General features: G+C 38.6%; 2 protein-coding genes across 2 annotated transcripts in view; both read right to left on the reverse strand.

Moving 5' to 3' along the window:
- Positions 1-6,859, reverse strand: part of LOC145502928 (uncharacterized) — a 20,754-nt gene extending 13,895 nt beyond the window's left edge. Inside the window, exons 1-10 of the mRNA XM_081482370.1 lie at positions 5,861-6,859; positions 4,608-4,677; positions 4,437-4,518; positions 4,115-4,207; positions 3,750-3,786; positions 3,296-3,360; positions 2,681-2,848; positions 2,165-2,224; positions 1,624-1,725; positions 265-339 (exon numbers count right to left, since the gene is read on the reverse strand). Coding sequence (XP_081338496.1) covers positions 265-339; positions 1,624-1,725; positions 2,165-2,224; positions 2,681-2,848; positions 3,296-3,360; positions 3,750-3,786; positions 4,115-4,207; positions 4,437-4,518; positions 4,608-4,677; positions 5,861-5,957 — 849 coding nt within the window. The 5' untranslated portion in view covers positions 5,958-6,859. The remainder of the gene's footprint in view (positions 1-264; positions 340-1,623; positions 1,726-2,164; positions 2,225-2,680; positions 2,849-3,295; positions 3,361-3,749; positions 3,787-4,114; positions 4,208-4,436; positions 4,519-4,607; positions 4,678-5,860) is intronic.
- Positions 6,860-10,870: 4,011 nt separating this feature from the next.
- On the reverse strand, positions 10,871-14,073 carry LOC145482005 (uncharacterized). The gene has a single exon (XM_081460590.1). It carries the CDS (start codon positions 13,548-13,550, stop codon positions 12,801-12,803), a length of 750 nt encoding a protein of 249 aa, XP_081316716.1. The 5' UTR covers positions 13,551-14,073; the 3' UTR covers positions 10,871-12,800.
- Between the last annotated feature and the right edge of the window lie 1,533 nt (positions 14,074-15,606).

Consider the following 15,606-nt stretch of genomic DNA (forward strand, 5'->3'; position numbering starts at 1 on the left):
TTTCCCACCAGTGGCACGTGTTTTCATGGGCTTGTCAGAGCTTCCCTGGCTTGCCACGCTTGCCACAGCTCATATCTCTTCCCGCGTTTGGCAACTTTTGTAAGTCTTCATTTAAAGGCACGATGAGCGCAAAATATTACTTAATAAGCTTTATTGCACTAACCACTAGAGGCCTTCAACAATCTTACTTTTCCTTGTCAGAAACATTTGATATCGCAAAGTTCTTTTCACACTTCTTTGCTACGCGTCATGTCGAATACTTACAGATGCCATTATTGCCCACAGAGCAAACTGCAATTTGGACTGCTCATAACTCAAACCAAAGTTACCAATGATCAGCTGAAAGAATTCGAACAATATGCATGATTATCCTTCACTTTGTTTTCACTGCCAGAAATAATGTGGTACAATGGAGTCTGAGACAATTTTCTCTCTTGTCAGCGATTATCAATATATACTGTAAAACAAAACCCAGTCATCTACATGGGCTGCGGAGCAGGGGAGGCGGCGGGGGGCGCTGTAGTTCCCCTTCAACGAAAATTTTGGGGTTCAGTCCCTCCCCCCCCCCCCCCCCCCACTCAATATCTCGGTGTCGAAAATGTCACTAGCGCAGCATAAAATTGATTGGGTAAGGTATTCCGTTTCGTGATTTGCCCGAAGTACGCCAGGTTGCAAATATAACAACCATTTGCTAAGCTCTCAACAAAATTCCTGTCAGCAAAACGCTACTAGATGAGGTCCACAAACTGTTAAGATTGTACTTGGCATTACTTGTGGCAGCGGCGACTTCCGAGGGCACATTTTCTGCCTTAGGAAGACTAAAAACCTATATTGGAAACACCATAAAGCGGGATCGTCTAAACAACTGCCTCCTTCTGCATTGTCATAAGTCTATTACGGACACACTGAACACTGTAGACGTCGAAAAGAAGTTTGTTTGTGCAAACGAACAACGCAAAAGACATTTTGGAAAATACGAGTAGAGGTATACGCTTAGTTTAACGATGTTTCAAAACGCTCCGCCACCGCCTCTGATCTATAAGAACCTAGATTTTCCAGGTTAACTTAAAAAGGTTCTTTAATAATACATAGTGCCTGCTGAGAATTAACGTTATTTACTTTTTTTTAAGTTCTTGTTTTCTTATTAGTCTCATTCTCAGTGTAATTATAACTGGCTATTTAATTTACTAAAGCAGGGAGGGTTCTACTGAAGAACTGAGTAAGTTATCTGTATAAACTATGCATTGTGGATCTTCCAATTTTAGTTCAATCTTCCCAACTATCTCCGCTATCTCCGATTTCTTTTCTTAGGTTGTTTTTTTAGAACATTTCCAATTCGATATCCAATTTTTATGAGAACGCTATTACCTTTTTAAGCTTTTTAATTTTTTAAACATTTCAGCGTATCTTTTAAAGTAGTTAGTTTTTTATAGATATATATTATTTTATTCACGCTCTTTTATTTTACGTTATACAGGGCCCCCGTTGATAGCAGTCCTGCGACTGAAGGGGTCACCCTGTTTAAATATCGATTATTATTATTATTATTATTAACTTAATAAACTTTGCTTTTGTCGGAAAGATAAAGGAGCAGAGCATACTCTCTCTCGAGAGTCCACTGACCATATCAGGATCATTCCAGTGTCCTTTGCCTGCTGCTGGTATTAAGTCATCCTGCATGTCACCATACCAGTTGAAAATGTTCACAACACTTTGGAATGAATCCTTCAATGGAAAAAAAAAAAAATGTAAAACGACTTTAATGAGAAGTAGAATTTCCAAACTGAAGAGTGGTATCGCTGTCTCTTGGGCTAGCAAAGGGTCCTTCAATGATTGTTATCCCCTAAGGAAGCTATACGATTTCCAGAAGCATAGCGCTATTAGTTATATATAGACTTGCCACTCACGGCTTAGTATATTTTTTTCCAGCATTTTTAATGTTGGAAACATTCAAGGATTTGAATAGCAAAAGTTGAGGAGAAGCAACCTATTAAATTCGCCATCTTTCAGGGTTCCTTTCAACTCTGCGTTTAAACCCATTTTAGGTTAGTCTATCCCAGCATAGTTAACAGTATGGAAGCGCAGTATCAAGAGAGGATGAAAATTCTCTTTTGATAGTGGATGCCAGGCACAAGTGTCAAAAACGTAAAAAATGTCTCCCTACCTGAATATCACCGTAATTTCGCCATAAGTTGCAATGTTGTGCAATTTTCTTGTAGTCTGGCTAAAGTGGAGAAGCTAGAAATTTGAATGATAAACTATGCAGCCTGGTTTGATTAAGCGGGCTGGGGAATGGTGAAAGGTACAGGCTGCAAAACCATTGTCTTTAAATAAGTCCATTACCAAGTTACCTTACGCTTCTGTCTCTGTCTCAAACGAGTTCTCGTTCAAAACCTTTCACATGAAAATGAGTTGGATCTGCTTGCAAATATATGATCCTGTAGGCGAAACAAATTTTTATATGAACGGGTTCCAACGACTACCCGTTTTGACACGGAGGCAAAAGGCAACTCGAAGATGGCCTATTGCTCTAATGGTCTCATTTACAGTAGAAACATTGGCTTATTTACAAGCAACAAAGCAAAGAAGCAATATTCACACGATGGTTCAGAAGTCTTTACGTTAGAATGACAGGACGTATATCTATTTGACTGACTTGATAAAATATCCTAATACTCACGGTGATATTCATATAGACTTGATACGCCGGCCAGCTACATGAGAACATGATAGGGTGACCCGTCTCGTTCAGCGCTCGGGAAAATTTTGGATATCCTTTGTCCATCTTTAGTGGGTTTGCATAGCAACCGTCCAACTTTAGGTAGTCTACTCCCCAATCTGCAAATGTCTGGAAAATAGAAGAATCTGGCTGTAATATGGGACGGAGAATTACATGGGTAATTCAGTTATACGATTACCATTTTTTGGATGATTGTTCAAATACCTTACTATCGTTATTAAGCAAGGACTGACTAAATTTAGCCATCTAATTTTCCGCAGGTTTAATCGGCTGTCAAATTTGGCAATTTAATCTTCGTGTTTTAAATGAGTTTGGCGCTATCTCGACTTAACGTAAGGTTCTAAGCGAGGTTTAATATTTTAAATTTAGCAAATAGCTCAGCAATTTTTCACGGCATCGCTAAATTTAGTTATCGTTAAAAATGGTAACGTTAAAGTAGATGGCAACATTTTTTAATATGAAATGTTTGCAGATTATTATTAGAGCAGGCAAGGTGAATTGCGAGGTCATGTACGCAGCCCATAAAATATAAGAATTATGGTAATTTTGAGAGACCTGTGCATCTTTCTTTATATGCTTGATACTGCCTGGGTACCCTGCACATGTCTTGGTTCCATAATCTGCAATATGCATAAATGAACGTGCGAAACGTTAGTGAAAGCCTCTCTTAGTATCACTAAATAGACCAGCCCCATCTCATTTCTCGAGTAAAAAAGCTGGGTTGGATTCTAGTGGCCCATCAGTGACTGGGAATATTGCTACTCCCCCCTGGATGGGATGCTAATTCATGGCAGGGTCACCGCGGCTCTAAAGTCACTGGCACATTTACACCTGGGTGGAGAGAGGCACTGTTAGAGTAAAGTGTCTTGTCCAAGAACACAACACGATGTCCCCGGCCAGGGCTCGAACCCGGACCGCTCGGTCGCCTCCCGTACTCGCACAAGACTTTTAAAAGAGTTAATCACGAAGTGACCGGCTTAATTATATTTCAAGAATGGTATGTATTTACCTGCATAGATTCCAAGTTTGAGCCCCCTGGAATGAACCTGCAAAAATTAATGATACACATTTCTTTGTGTTCAGCCGTCTGTGCTCTATCGGCCTGCGAGCAGGCACGCCTTTGAGTCACGCGCGAGCGGCGATGAGCGATGTCCGCGAGCGAAGCGATATCGCGATGAGAAGCAATTTGGGTGCGGAAGCTCGCGCATGCGCTCCCTAAACTCAACCTCGTCCAACCGTCGTCTCCTCGACAATTTCAACATGGCGGCTCATGGGACGAGGTTGGAGCCAGCTCATAGGCTAGCTGTCTAATTGCAGAAGTTATTTGGAGTAAGGTAACTAAATGTGCAGCAAAAATTGCTTTGTGATACGTACGTAATCTGCCAGCCTTTTTATTCCACTTGGAAATCGTTTGGGATCCGCCTGGAGGCGACCGTCTTTTGTTCTGCTCATTGCTGACCAGCAATCCTAATTTGTAAAATATTTCATCCAGATACTGATTAAACACAGTAAAAAATATGTTTAAGTAAACCTTCACGCCTCAAACAATTTTCTGCATGTTGAAATAATGGACAAAGTTTTGCAGTTTAACTCTTACTTTAAAACATGTGGAAAACATGTAAAAAGTATTTTGATATTAGAAAGTGTGAGCACGACGCCATTTTGAATTTTATGACGTCACACAACGAACACTTACATCGATACAGACGTACTTATATCCAGCATCTCTGTATCCGCCGTACGCCATCGCATCAGCCATTTCCATGTACAGCCTCTCGCTGTCAAAATAATAAGACTGTTAGATGCTGTGTCGTGCACAGAAAGTCGAATAACTTGCCCAGTAGCAAATTTCTGTTTTGTCTTCTACCTGATGCAGTTTCGAGGATCATTTTCACAGTCTGTGACGCAACGAAATCTCTCCCACGACATCCATCCCACTAGAAAGTAGAATAGAAGAAAAGAAACTGATTGACAAAACAGTCAAGAGGAGGTAAATCATTAAGGGAGACCATTGGATCGTCACCGTTAACAACCCATGAATTTTTTTAAGGTAGCTTCTGACGGTTTCTGGTTCTTTCAAGCATGTATAATTTTATGGATAAATAACGACACTAGTTATCACTTAGGTCTGTTTTAATGGCAGCAAACGAATTGGCAATCAGTTTTTTAACAAGCTGAGGTCATCATCCTGATATAAAAGGCTGCCACATCCGGTCATATCCGAGCGGGTTTCCTCAGAAAATCAGTTTTGTGATTGTAGCGAATCGAAAACATTACGGGTGACGAAATCGAAGACAGGCGAGCGAAATTTGTTGTGTTCTTAAGTACAGTCCCTGAACCATCCCTCTCTCGCCTTATATAGAGACTGAACCCAGGCGGGAGGAGAGAGAGTCCACAGTCCAGGATAACGTACATGCGCATGCTCAAAAAGAGCCAATCAAAGTGTGGTTTGTTTAGGACACTCAGTAAAATGAGGTTAATGACGGAATGGAAATTGAATATAGAGGAATGAACGTCTAATACTTAACGGCAGTAGAGTGAGTGCTTTTATAGCGACTGTAGAATAAATATGAACATATATTAATATAGAACATGTTAAAATGATAGATATGAGAGTGCTAGGACGGTTGAATTTATCCTTATTTGACGGTTTAGGCCGAACCAATTTCGATCCTTCATTTTAGGTAAGAGAGTAAAAACAAAATATACGAGGACTGAAATCATTGATGAAAAAGACATTTAAGAGCCTTGAAGTTTATTACTGAAGTAGAAAATTTGTCGAAGATGTGGATCAATTAAGATAATTGTTACAGACACCTAATTTGTTTTTCTTTCAACGTTTAAATTGCCTAGACAGGTGCCAGGCAGGTACTAGAAAAGCAATCTTTAAGTACCCAGTGACTTGATGTAAGTTATATGAACGAAAGCCAATAAACAGTGAGTTTCACACGGGAAAATAAAGTATTTGCTGTAGATGTCACAACGATTCTGGTACTATACGTTAATGAGTCGTATAATGCTAAGGCTTACAGATAAGATACTCTAAAATTTCTACCGAATCATCGACTGTGCAGTCATACACTCCTAAAATAACTGATTATCCATATTAGCTCTACTTACTTGGTGGAGTGACTGCGAGCCCATTGTCCAGCGAATTGACGTGTTGGAAAAGCGAGGAAAATAGGTAAAGAACAGCTGTTTTTCTCAAAATTTGCATCGCTGTTCGTTAGCTGTCTTCGTTTTGAAATTAATTTCAAGTGGCAGCTTTTCTTTATTGGAAACATATGAACCGTGACCTCAATGGAAAATCATCATTGCTGGTGTTTTAAAGCTGTCATTTGATATTTAACTAGCAAGCAAAACAAACATGCTGTGTTCTTTGCCAAGACACTTTACTCTGACGTTGCCTGTATGCACCCGGGAGCGTAAATTGGTACCGGTAATTGAGAAGGCGTTGTGTGATAAAATTTTGGAATTACCCGCAATGAAACAGCATTCTTCCAGTGGAGGTAGGAGCATTTCTAGGCTACTTCGCGCTGGTTGAGATGAGCTTTATCTTTTTCTTAACTTGATCAGCTGGATCGCATTAGAACTGAGAGAAGAAATACTTAAATCACTTTTTATGTTGTTGGAAAGCAGGGTGTCAGCCTTGAGTTGGTGGCCAATTCTAAAACTACATTTCGGGCATCGAGCTGATTTGCTTTACTAATGCGCGATGCACAGGTGTCAGTCGACTTTAAAATTAGAAAATAACTGAAATATTGCTCTTGGAAATATCAGCAGATGTCCCATTGTAAGATGCAGCAAAGGCTAGTAAGTAGATATAAAAAGAATAAACATTTACTTTGAAAAGTGCAAATCTCATCTACGGTTTTCTTTTACGCAAAAAGACGAACATTCGGTCCCGAACTCGCCCGGGTCGCGGGATCACTGCGCCTAAACAAAATATATTCCGAGGTGTTCAGTTACGTCCAAAAAAAAAAAACCGCTTTCGCGGTTTTGGAAATCCCTTGAGGGTCTACTGTGACGCAAAGTTTACTCACGCGGACAACCCTAGCGGCGTTACACGCAGTTTTATCATCGACAAAAACCTCCACGCATCGCGCGTGGTAACGTCATCCGCGGAAAAACTGGGTGTTACATCTTAAAATAATTTGAGAGGGATCATCTTGGGAATAAAGCTGATATGGAGGATTAACTCTCTTATCTTTCATCCTCTAATGGTTAAGCCTGGCTCTAAACGTACTTGGAATATCTTATTAGAATCTGGCCTGTTTTTTTCAATACCGAGTTAAATATTTTAGGAAATGTACATGACGTATTACGTGCGGATTAAATACTCATCGCGTCACGATCAGATTTTTGACGTTAAATATATATTGGCTAGAATATTGTTGCTCTGGTGCGGTGAAATAAAATGTGCCAAAATATGGAGACATGTAGATACCAAGTTTGAACTTGTTTGAAACATTTTAGGGATCTCCTAGATCCGAGCGTAGTTGCCCACCCAAAAGTATTTGCCAAGTATCCACTCGCCCTAGGGTAGATTGCCCTCCGAGACTACAGGGAAGTGGAATGTTAACTGAGGACTTGCGTAACATGCGGACAAACCTTAGATTGCATGCGAAGCAGTCTAACGTTTGCAGGGAAATTTATATATTGAGTAGATGTCCGACTGAAATAACAAGAATTGCTGAAAATAATTGTGTACTCTTGAAAATGCTAGTGATAATATTTTACTCTGAAAATATTCTGTCACTTTGGTAATCCGATAAGTTGACACTGACGCGGAGAACATTAAAAATGATATCCTATTAGCGAGTGGTGTCGATAGGTTTAATTTTAGCTGCGTGAAAATGACATTTACAGACATAGCGGCCAAGAAAAATAAACGAAGTATAGATTGCTTTAATTTTTTTTTCAGTAAGAGTCATTTCTCGACAAACTTGTCAACGGCATTGACCAAGCTCAATATGGAGCTCGATTTGTGCAAACAATTAAATATTTTTAAAGAAGATTATCTGAAAATCGTTTGAAATTGACTGAGACTGTAATTAAGTGGCCCATTATCAACTGTTTCCTCTACGGCACGCGCATCAACTGTTTTCACTACGGCGTTTTTTGATTACACTGCGCAGTAGTCAGTCACTCTATTACTCCTGCTCTTTTATAATTACGTCTTGTCCCAGTGTGGCTGATAGTATCCTCACACCATCCTTTTCTGTAAGATTTTAGCAGCTACAACTGTAGTATACCGTGGTCAATTCCATGATTTTATTTCAAGAGACGTGTTAAAAATGGCATCAACAAAATTCTACATGTGACGTTTTTATGTATATTTTTGTTAGTGGAGTTAATTTTTGAGGGTATAATTTTGCGAGAACTTTATTTTGGCTGGAAACGTTTTCGTGGAAAAAACCGCAAAAATGGCAAAAATCAGAAAAATTGGAACCCACAAAAATTTCGTGTCACAAGGCACTGAGTATAAACTGAAGTCAGAAGTTTAAAATCCCTTGTTCTACTTTATGTTTAAAACTTAATTGCACAACAATATACGATAACATTGCCTTAAATAGCAATGCTTCGACTTTGTCACTTGAGAGGGGAAATTTTGTCCCATAATTGGACAATAAAAAAATGCCCCGAGGTTGAAATCTCTTGTTCTACCCTTTTTTAACCTCATTAAAAAATAATAATAATTAAAAAAAAAAAAGCGAAAATAATTCTTAAATGGCAATACACCTTTGGTGTCACATCAGATGTTAACTAAAAAAATTGATCACCTCTTGGGCTGATGCTATGCTTCTGAGAAATTGTTTTGTACATGTTTAGCGTATGTTTAGAGAGCTTTCATTATTTCTATGACAACTGAAGACCCGTTTTTCTGTGTTAGTTCTTTCGTTAAGAGAATTCATAAATTTCGATTTCAAAATGTCGTTGTAAGACGAATTTAAAACTGCCGTAGTTTCCTTGCACTTTAGTGCGGACTATACGGCTGCGGTTTCGACAAAGATTGCCCCATGAAAGCGTGAGAGCGTACACAAGAGTGTCGATTGGTATTAAGGGTTGTAATAATTTGGCGTTGCTTCATTGAGATTCACGGTGTTTCAGCAAGCAGGAAGAAATACACGTGTTGGCTTGATTACATGTGTTGGCGCTGTTTCCTTCACGCTAAAACATCTAAAGCTTCAGTCAAGCAACCGTAAGCCTCCGTTACCTGTAATACCGCCTAAGCTTTCAATTTACGCTTTCGTATAAGACCTTATTTCTATAAACAGCTGTATATAAACGTGTTAGCTACAATGCAAAGACAGAAGCTGGCATAGAGTTTGTGTTCTCATGGTTATCGAGACATATTACGTGCTCGTTTATTAAATAATCTCTTGAATTTTTCTCACGTGCACAGCCCAAGCTACTTTACACGCATTTTTATCCTCCACAAAAACTTCCACGCATCGCGCGTGGTAATGTCATCCGCGGAAAAGCCGGGTTTGACATCTTAAAATAATTTGAGAGGGATTACCTTGGGAATAAGGCTGATATGGAGGATTAACTCTCTTATCTTTTATCCTCTAATGGTTAAGCCTGACTCTAAACGCACCTGCATTATCCTGTTAGAATCCGGCCTGTTTTTCCAATATCGACTTAAATATTCTAGGAGTTGTACGTGACGTATTGCGTGCGAATTGAATGCTCAAGTATTCTAGCGCGTCACGATCAGATTTTTGACGTTAATTTATGTACTGACTAGAATATTTTTGTGAAATGTAGGAAAATATAAACAGATATTGTAGTATTATGGGGAACAGGTAGATCTAGTACCAACTTTGAACTTGTTTGAGAAATTTAAGGGGTTTCCTATAGACCCGAGCGTAGTTGCCCACCCAAAAGTTTTTGCCAAGTATCCACTCGCCCTAGGGCAGATTGCCCTCCGACACTACAGGGAAGTGGAATGGTAACTGAGGACTTAAGTAACATACGGACAAACGTTAGATTGCATGCGATCAGAATCAGTCTAGCAGTATTAGTTTACTAACACCACCAGTTTGCAGGGAAATTTATATATTGAGAAAATGTCCGCTTAAAATAAGAAGAATTTCTGAAAATAATTGGTACTCTTTAAAATGCTAGTGATAATATTTTACACTGAAAATATTCCATCACTTTGGTAATCCGATAAGTTGACACACGCGTTCGAGAACATTAAAAAGGATATCCTATTAGCGAGTGTGTGTTGATAGCTTGAAGTCTGTTAGCTACGTGAAAATGGCATTTATAGATATAGCGGCCAAGAAAAACAAAGGAAGTATACATTCCTTTATTTATTTATTTATTTTTTTTTCAGTAAGAGTCATTTTTCGACAAACTGGTCAACGGTATTGTCTGAACCCAATATAGAGCTCAGTTTGTGCAAACAATTACATCTTTTTAAAGAAAATTATCTGGAAATCGTTTGAAATTCCCTGAGACTGAAATTAAGTGGGCCATTATCAACTGTTTCCTCTAGCTACGGCACGCGAAGCTAAGTACTTTGATTTCTTTTGTTTTTGTCGGCCAGTGTTTCTCGTAATTTCAACTAATTGATTTTTTTCGGGTTGTAATCTTGTACTGTTAACCATTATCTTGAATTATTCTCTCGTCATCTCTGCTTACAACTTCTATTTCTGTTAATAACAGTGCAACCACTACCGTGTGGCAGGAAGTCTAATTTTGCGGATCGCCGAATTTTTTGTATTTTGCGGGGAAGATTTTAACATCAACGAAATTCTACATGTGAGGTTTTCGTGTACATTTTTGTCAGTGGAGTTACTTTATGAAGGTATAATTTTGCGAGACCTATATTTTTGCTGGAAACGTTTTGAGCGAATCGTGGAGAAAACCGCAAAAATCGCAAAAATCAGAAAAATTAGAACCCAGAAAAATTTTGTGTCACAAGGTAGAGAGCATAAAAAAGTTAGAAATACGACAAACAGGATCACGAGTTTAAAATCCCTTGTTGTACCCTATTTTTAAAACTTAATTGCAAAACAAAAATATACCTAACATTGCCTTAAATAGCAATAAATCGACTGTGCAACTTGAGAGGGGAAGTTTTCTTCCATAATTGGACTATGAAAAAATGCCCCGAGGTTGAAATCTCTTGTTCTACCCTTTTTTAACCTCATTAAAAAATAATAATAATTAAAAAAAAAAAAAACGAAAAAAATTGTTAAATGGCAATACACCCTCTGTGTCACATCAGATGTCACGACTAAAAAAAATTATCACCTCTTGGGCTGACGCTGTGCTTCTGAAAAATTGTTTTGTACATGTTCAGCGTATGTTTAGAGAGCTTTCATTATTTCTATAACAACTGAAGACCCGTTGTTCTGTGTCAGTTCTTTCGTTAAGAGAATTCATAAATTTCGATTTCAAAATGTCGTTGTAAGACGAATTTAAAACTGCCGTAGTTTCCTTGCACTTTAGTGCGGACTATACGGCTGCGGTTTCGACAAAGATTGTCCCATGAAAGCGTAAAAGCGTACACATGAATGTCGATTGGTATTAAGGATTGTAATAATTTGGCGTTGCTTAAGGCGGGGGCTAACATGAAGGCCATATTTTTGCTGGGTATTGTGGTTTGACTGCAAATATCTCGTTCACGTTTCAAGGAGTGAAAAATCTCTCTGCTCATTTCACATAGCTACGTTTTGGGCTGTTTTGTAACTTTTTTGGTGATTTTTGGGTACATTTGGGGATAAATAGTTTTTCTCAAAGGATTAGTAAAATTTATGGAAATAGGAAATTTTGAAGATTTGATGTTGCTTTAAAATTAGGATTTCAAGTTAGAAATTGGTAGACGTACACCAAACAGTTGCCCACCAACCCGGGGTGCCCTTTTGGGGGCAATCAACTGTCTGGTGGTGTTCCAAACCCCTTTTTATCCTTTTAATCCCTCTTTAAACTTCCTAAAATTTCACTTAAATTCATGTGTACCCCCGTCTTAACTGAGGTTCACGGTGTTTCAGCAAGCAGGAAGAAATACACGTGTTGGCTTGATTACATGTGTTGGCGCTGTTTCCTTCACGCTAAAACATCTAAAGCTTCAATCAAGCAACCGGAAGCCACCATTACCTGTAATACCGCAAAGACTTTCAATTTACGCTTTCTTGTACGACACCTTTTCTATAAACAGCTGCATATAGACGTGCTACAACGCAAAGACAGAAGTTGGCATAGAATTTGTGTTATTATGGTTATCGAGACATCTTGCGTGCTAGTTAATTGAATAATCGCTTTTGAAGCAGCCGTGAACTAGTTACAAACACTTCATATGTTGACACTTGCAATCAATCATGATAGCCCGAGGGCTTCGCTTTATCTGACAACAAGATAAGTCTGAGGTAAAAAATAGAAATTGAAATTCCGTGCTACAAGCATCTTAAATCACGAAACGTCGGAATGAAATGAAAAAAAAAGTCCTAACTTATGGTTTGAAAGTACGGGATTTGTCTATTTTAGAGACGTTTGCCAGCCATGAAATCACGCCTTTACTTCATGGTATCTAAAATCAAATCTCCGCTAGCTTGTTCAGTTACAACTTAGTTGTTTTCCATTTGCAAGTTTTGCAAGATCGTTTTACGCCAAAACATTGACAGACTATGAAACTCGATTTGAAAACGTATCAAACCATTTTATTTAACATTACAGAACATGTACAACTTGAAATCAAGTAGTTGACCACTTGTGCAGAAGAGATGACCAATATTGTTTCCATTCGTCTTTTGTGTCCTTATCTTAATTATTTGCCGGCGTTTTATCGACTAGATGGGCGTAATTCAGAGCTTATCACAGATGCAATCGCGGACAGTATCAACCACATTGACATCCTTAATAAAACCAAATCTGTTTAGCTTAGCGATTAACACTGTCAATGTCCACAAGATTAATTCCACGCGGGTGAACTGCAGCACAGATTTACACCATCCAAGTTCAACATGGCAAAATTCTCCCGCTTTGCTAAAGAGAGCTGCGAACCAACCGAAATATTCCTCTCTATTTTCGCTTCCATACTCTCTATCTATACTATGGTCATGACTCGTTTTCGTCCACGAATCTTCCGCACCAAATTGCTGTCTGTAAAGCCGTCTCGGATGTGGGTTATACTCGCGCCTTTCTCGATCAGAAAGCGCGCGCAGTCAAACTCGCCCTCGTAAACCGCAGCGTCCAACGGCGAAGATCCATCTTTGTCTCGTACTTCCAGCTGCGCGCCTTTCGTCACAAGATACTGGAGGCATTCAAAGCTTCCCGTACTTGCCGCACGATGCAAAGCGTAGAAACCGTCAACGCCGGGCTCGTTGATATCCACATTTGTACTCTCCAGTACGGTTTTTAACGTATCGACGTCATTGTGTGTCGCTGCCCATTGCAGTAGAATCTGCGGATCAAGAGATAAACTTTGTTTTCTCCTCCGTGTCATTCTCTCATCTGGACTCAATTTATCCTTGTCCTTCAGCGCAAGTGCTGTTTTATCTTCACTTATCCTCCTCAACTTGTTGCTATTGGTAGAAAGCTTAACTGCTGTTTTCATAGCTGCGCACATGTCTACTCCAAGATGGTCAAGAACGTTTGCGTTTTTGAGCTCAACTGTTGGCCCCCAATTTTGTACGGGTTGCACGTAAATTTCTGGTATCACCAGGTCATTTTTGCCCTCGCCTGATGACGTAGATAATGTTTTGCCTTCTAAAGTTTCATTTCCTGTAGACAAACTTGTTTTGATTAAATTTTCGTCTGTGTTTATTTCGCTACTCGTCGGCCTAGGCGGTTCCATATTGCGTGTTTTCTACAAATTTTCCCTGATACTGCGTCAAGGCCTATATATGAATAAATTCTTGTGCTTTCCTTTGATAAATCACTATTTAAAGACGTCATTGTAGTATTTATTCAACTAATTGCTTTTTTCTTTCGCTATCTTTGGCTTAGGCTGGATGGACTAATTTGAAAATTCCTGTGGTAGTGAGAGGTCATCGAAAATTCTCGCCCCTCGACCGAACTGTTTTGCCTCCCAAACGAAATATAGCGCTTTTTTCACAAACGATTAGAGAATTTAATTCGTCTCAGGTTTTAGGACGTCTAGTGGATGCATTCCAGATTGATATAATAACTTAAACTTGCCTTGAAACATTCTTATCTTTTTGAATTCATTAGTTTACGGATAATGCGTTCGCGAATTTTTTTTTTAGCCCGAGGCAAGCTTTGGCAAAGACTAACATGATTTAATGATAGAGTCGTATGTTAATGAAGCTATTTAGCCTGGATTTGAATGATGACTCTTGCAGAACTTTTCACACTGTCTTTACCTTCCCACACAATTGTTGACTCAGCTCAAATTCTTCTCAGATGTCAGTTCATATAAAGTTCATATAAAGTTAACCGATTCTTTACAGACGGAATCGCATGACAGAATCACTACCTTCAGTTAAACTCATGTGGTCGGTTGAACGAAAGCAATTTCTGTTGTCATAATGACTTGAATTCGGGTTCCAGGAACTTCTCACATTCCTTCCTCAAAAAAACTTCTTCCGTACCCTGAAATTTCATTATGTTTACATTCAAAACAAGCTATGTTGAATTGGAGACCACACAACAATATGTTGACATTAGTTAAATGAACATAACTTCCTTAGCGCATAATGATCAGCTTAATATGATAAGATTTATCTCACCTGTTTATTAAATACTCCTTGTAAAGAAGATTCCTCCTAAAGAATTGAAAATATTAAAATCATATTCTATTGAAAAAGCATAATGTCTTATTTTGGTATACTAGAATTAGGCCCATTATTATAATTAGTATAATTTGTTGTAGTTTCAGGACAAAAACCGGTGCAAATATCTTATAAAAAATTTGATCGTATCTATCTAGAACTTTGCTACGGTCTTCTGATAGTGTATGGAGCAGCTATGGATATAAATCTGATCTTTTGTACGTGCTGTTTATGTAATTATTACAATTATTATAATACAAAAATCCGAAATTAAATCTGACGATTACCATCCAACGATATATATGTAATTATTATAACAAACGAATCAGGAAAAACTGTCCTTCAAAAGTCACATCTAAAGTCCAATGATCTGTAGTCCAGTCCATAGTCATGGGTCTAAATTTTAATGTTTTCCAAATATTAGGTAGCCTTGGTAAGCGTATTTCAAGAGGTTTCCTATTACTTCTGATGGTTACTTTTAGCTGGTCGTCTCGTTTGTAATAGTGATATATCGTATTCAATATTGCACCTTTTTTTACCAATGAGTAATCGAAATGTAACCTTGACTTGTTGTGTGGGCTTGCGCTCGAGCCACGCGAGTGACGCGACGCACGCACGTTACCATCACGCGCGTCTCGTACTTCGTGGTGGCCTAAGACTGCTGCTTGTTGTTTTGAGTTTTGAAGGAATAAAAATCACAAAGGGACAATTCGGCAACTTTTATTGGCATTTTTCAATTTCCGAACCGTGGGAGTATTTTTCAGTTCGAAACATTCTCTAGATCTTTTGCATATGTCGTTGATTACTAAGCGTAACAATTTGATGTCTATCAAAGACCCTGTCTTCATTTATCAACTTTGTAAATCATGAATCATCCGAATGAATGAAAAGTTAATTCAGACCACCTTTTTAAGAAGAAGACTCTTCCCTTTGGTATGAAACGACATTTTTAAGATCACATATAAACTTTGTATGATATGACTGTATGTCCTGTGTGGACAAGGGCAAATCACTTTGAAAAATATAACTGGCTATATAATGGCTCCGATTTACTCCATTCAAGGACAATAGGGAAGTAATTGTGTGGGAAGCGACGCCAAAGGGGTGTCTGGCTCTAAG

Source organism: Orbicella franksi, chromosome 1 (genome assembly GCF_964199315.1).
Source record: "Orbicella franksi chromosome 1, jaOrbFran1.1, whole genome shotgun sequence".
NCBI lineage: Eukaryota > Metazoa > Cnidaria > Anthozoa > Scleractinia > Merulinidae > Orbicella > Orbicella franksi.